This window comes from Rhodamnia argentea, chromosome 1 (assembly GCF_020921035.1).
Source record: "Rhodamnia argentea isolate NSW1041297 chromosome 1, ASM2092103v1, whole genome shotgun sequence".
Lineage (NCBI taxonomy): Eukaryota > Viridiplantae > Streptophyta > Magnoliopsida > Myrtales > Myrtaceae > Rhodamnia > Rhodamnia argentea.
This window is the reverse complement of record NC_063150.1, coordinates 11223762-11227759: the sequence shown is the minus strand read 5'-3', so window position 1 is coordinate 11227759 and position 3998 is coordinate 11223762. Positions and strand designations below refer to the sequence as shown.

General features: G+C 41.7%; 1 protein-coding gene across 1 annotated transcript; it reads right to left on the bottom strand.

Moving 5' to 3' along the window:
• Positions 1-466: 466 nt before the first annotated feature.
• Positions 467-3358, bottom strand: LOC115730998. The gene is made up of 2 exons (XM_048276785.1): positions 3302-3358; positions 467-2670 (listed from the first exon to the last, which is right to left on the bottom strand). The coding sequence occupies exons 1-2, from the start codon at positions 3318-3320 to the stop codon at positions 467-469; spliced, it is 2223 nt and encodes a 740-aa protein (XP_048132742.1). The 5' UTR covers positions 3321-3358.
• Between the last annotated feature and the right edge of the window lie 640 nt (positions 3359-3998).

The window sequence follows — 3998 nt, the reverse complement described above, 5'->3', positions numbered from 1 at the left end:
CCTTAAAAATTTATTCCTTAAGCTTGGCCAAGGCTTCCAAATTTGATTTTGCAATTTTATCAATTTTTACAAATTTTTAATAATTTTTCTAAATAAAAAATGATTAAAAATCAAGTACTCTAGTAGTAATCAGTCAAGCCAAGAGAAATTGGTTCCATATTTTTATTTCCAATTGCAATATTTCTACGCTATAGGAAGAGTTAGAGTATATAATATTAAACTGTGCATTTATATAATAGCTTAATATTTTAGAACAGTTGATAGTAATCCCATAAAATCTCACATATATAACTAATACGAGCTTCCTCGTTATTGAAAAAGCAAAAATAATTTAGACATTTATGATCATAGCATCGAGTTGGTGGGACGAACCTCAACAAGTTATTGAATGCATGAGGAACAATGATATCGAACAATTTCTTTTACATTAAGAATTGACAACAGAAAAAAATCCGAAAGTGCTGTCCTAGTGCACAATTAGCTCAGCTATAGCAGGGGCATGGGCAATCTGGTAGTGATCAGTCAAGCCAAAATGGGCCATCATGAGCCAGACATGAGTCAGAAGCTCTCCTCCTCTCCTCAGTTGCTGTGCATGATATTTCGCTTTACACTTAATCGCTGCATCACACAATATCTTGACCCACGTCTCACCTACTATGTCCCCCTGCATTATTCCGTTTTCGATCTGGCGCAGCTGCCAAGCGAGACGACACCCGTGGAACAGCACGTACTTGCTCTTTTCGCCTCTTGCGACCAGCAAATCCAGCTCTGTATTCACCTGCTCCTGCAGCTGGTTGAAGGCACTAGTTATGTCGAGTTTGCGCTTCTTCCTCTTCTTGATATGTTGCCAAGCACTCGTGCAGAATCCAGCACATCTCTTCGCGTACTTCCTATAGCCTCCAATGTCCTCTTCGTTGTCAAAAGAAGAAGCCTCGTCATCTGGGTCTTCATCTGCTTTGAAGGACTTGAGCCCATCGAAAAATTTCATGGCCTCGATGTAGGTTTCGCGAAATTTGATGCGTCCAATCCCGGTCGGCAGCATCTCGGGGTGCATGACAAGGGTATACAACATGTATCGAGACAAGTACTTACCGGGCTTGGCTTTGTGATGGAGGTTTTTGTCGTTTTCCAGACCGTACAACAGTTCAGTCGCAATATGCCAAATCAGGATAGTTTGGTCGAACTCAAGCTCCATGGTCCATTGCAAATGCTCTTTGTGTTCTGACTTGTTAACATCCCAGGTCGCTTTAGCGGCACAAGGGGATTGCATTTCTTTGATATGATTCATTATGAGTTTCTTCATATCATCGGTCACTTTCTTGTGATGCTTGTAAAGGGGCTTCTCGACTATCTCGTCAATGTGCAGACATTCGAGGATCCGATGGCAAGGAAGGTGCTTCTCTTTGAACGCAAAGCTCAATAGGCTGAATTGAGCCATGTGATCCGACCAGCGGCGTCGTTTAGTCAGTGGTCGCAACCAATTGATGAGATCCAAGATGGTGAGTTTCTTTCTCTTAATCAACCAACAAGCCGTCCTGTCGGAGAAAAGAAGAACGGCCAAAGCATAAATCTCCAGGAATATGGCCACCGCTAGCAGTATAAAGGTCATATAAAGATCAGCTGTTGAGTATTGCTGATCCTCGATCTCACTGAAGAGTATCAATACGATGCAGGTCGAAACCAATCCAAATATGCGACGAGCGAAGCCCCATCTAGTATGGATTGCCTTGGCCTTCGTATAGAGCAAGTCGTACATGATTCCCAATTCGATCTCAATGATTGCGAAGGCTGTGCGGAAATTCTTATCCTTGAGCAACGACAGACTTGTGTCCCGATCCTCGAAACTCAGCAGGAGATCAGCGAAAAGGCGTTGGAATATGTTGACCAGGCCTCTGGCCGCAAGCAATTCTCCTTGCCTATGCTTATAAATTTGCTTCTGATCGGGATTTTCCTCCGGAGAAAAAAGATCAGCACCATTCACATTGTTTTCCATGATCATGTCGCTGACCTCGATCACTTCGTGCGGCGTGACACTGTAGCCCTCGGCCTTCATCAACTTATGTTGCTCCACTATCTTTGAGTAATTAGGAGGCGGGTCGGGGATGGAGTCCCTGAACTGCTCACTGCTGGCAGCCCAGAGCACATAGACCCTTTCGCCATACTTGACGAACCCGGCAAGAATTATCACGATGGCGAGGATGGATATATTTGGGCCAGTCCATGCCATCAAGAAGATATAAAATGTTACTCCAGTTTGGGTGACTAGCGACAAAGAGTGCCTCAACCAGAGCTCATTGTCTTCCAGGGCATATGCCGTAATGGTGTCGGGGCCTCCTAAATGTAACAAGAGGAATGGCGCCCAGAACGCGTTCAGCTCGGTGTTGGCATCCACACTATGGCCGTTTATCTTTGTGAGCTTGTTCGTGATTATGCCAAGCGCGTAGATTGCGACCGGATCGGCCATTAGGTAGGCCAGCCAAATGAGCCCCCAGAACCAGGAAAAGCGGATGTATTTGCGGCGATTGCCCATGCAAATGAGCAGGATTTGGAGGGTGAGGCTGAGGAAGACGACACCGCGGAGCTCCCATTCTTCCCACACTTCTTTGAAATGCGATGAGAAGACCTGCGTCGCCTTCATCTTCTTCGCGACGATGCCACTGCTTACAACAGCTGCGATGCAACACTTGTATTAGCAATAGAATGATGAAAGTACATTGATCGTAAAAAACAGAATGATGTGAGAATCACATTAATGAATGCGCATTTGGCAAAATGATCAACAATGTTTAGCCATAAGAGATATATTCTGCAGTGTAACCAAATTAAAACGATTGCGCTGTAAAATCCAAGTAACTCCATGAACATAGGTAAGACGATTTGATCTTTCCTTGCTGCTTTAGAAATTCTCCTCCTTACGAGTTACTTATGTAGTTTCTTAAGCAGATAGATTTGAGAACAAAAGGAAATTATCGCATTCTTTCTACTTTAATTTTCGTTCTTTCCTTCTTTTTTGAAGTCATCTGCTTTTGCCCAGATTATAAGTCTACTATGGCCACAAAAAACATGGACATCCATTGTTGGAATATTTTAATATAAAACCACACCTCCATCTAATAGTTTAATATTTTAGAATAGTTGGCAGTTATCCCAACAAATCTCACATGCTATCTTAATAGGAAATTATGAGTTCAAATCTTTTCAGACCTCTATTTGCCTCCTCGGTTGCATTTTTCAATGCCGTGCATTATATGTAGCTCAAAGTTCACTGAATCGGAGATGAGTTGAATGTCTTTTTACTTACCGATAACCGGGAATATCATGACTCAGGTGGTGAAAATGTTGCTCCCCCGGCTCAAAGAAGCATCAGTCCCCCGTTGATCAAGAATCTGTTGTGTGTGTGTTTTAGAAGAGGAGACAGAGAGAGCTTATGGAGGAGGATGAGAGAGAGAGAGAGAGAGAGAGGACTGATATTGAGGTTTGTGACAATAAGTTTATATAATACAGCTAAGGAAGATCCACTATAGACGGTATAAATTATGCACCGATGAAGTCAATCATTTTCAATGACTGAGGTCGCAATATTAAATGTTTATAACGTGATTATAGCAAAGCGTATGGTAGTTATACAGCACGGTCAACTCTAAGCCATTATATTATGTCTTTAGATGTTCCATCGTATCATTTAACTATCATTTGCTTCAGTATTTTTCTTTAAAAAATGACGTCAAAGTTGGCAAGACAATTTCTTACCCAATGATCCTTTTGTGTATATTAGCATCCTTTGGAGAAAAGATTGACTCATTGCTCTCCTATTGTCACGATCTTTGTCCTAGCCTTCAATGATCTTGTAGGAATTATTGATATAAATTGAAATTCATCTTAGTATTGATATAAGTACTTATCTTAAGGGAAAATAACCAGACAAATCATAAACCTATTACAATTGTGTTAATTCAATCATTTCAACGAACTTTGGTTGGCAGGCATTGACTAGAAAA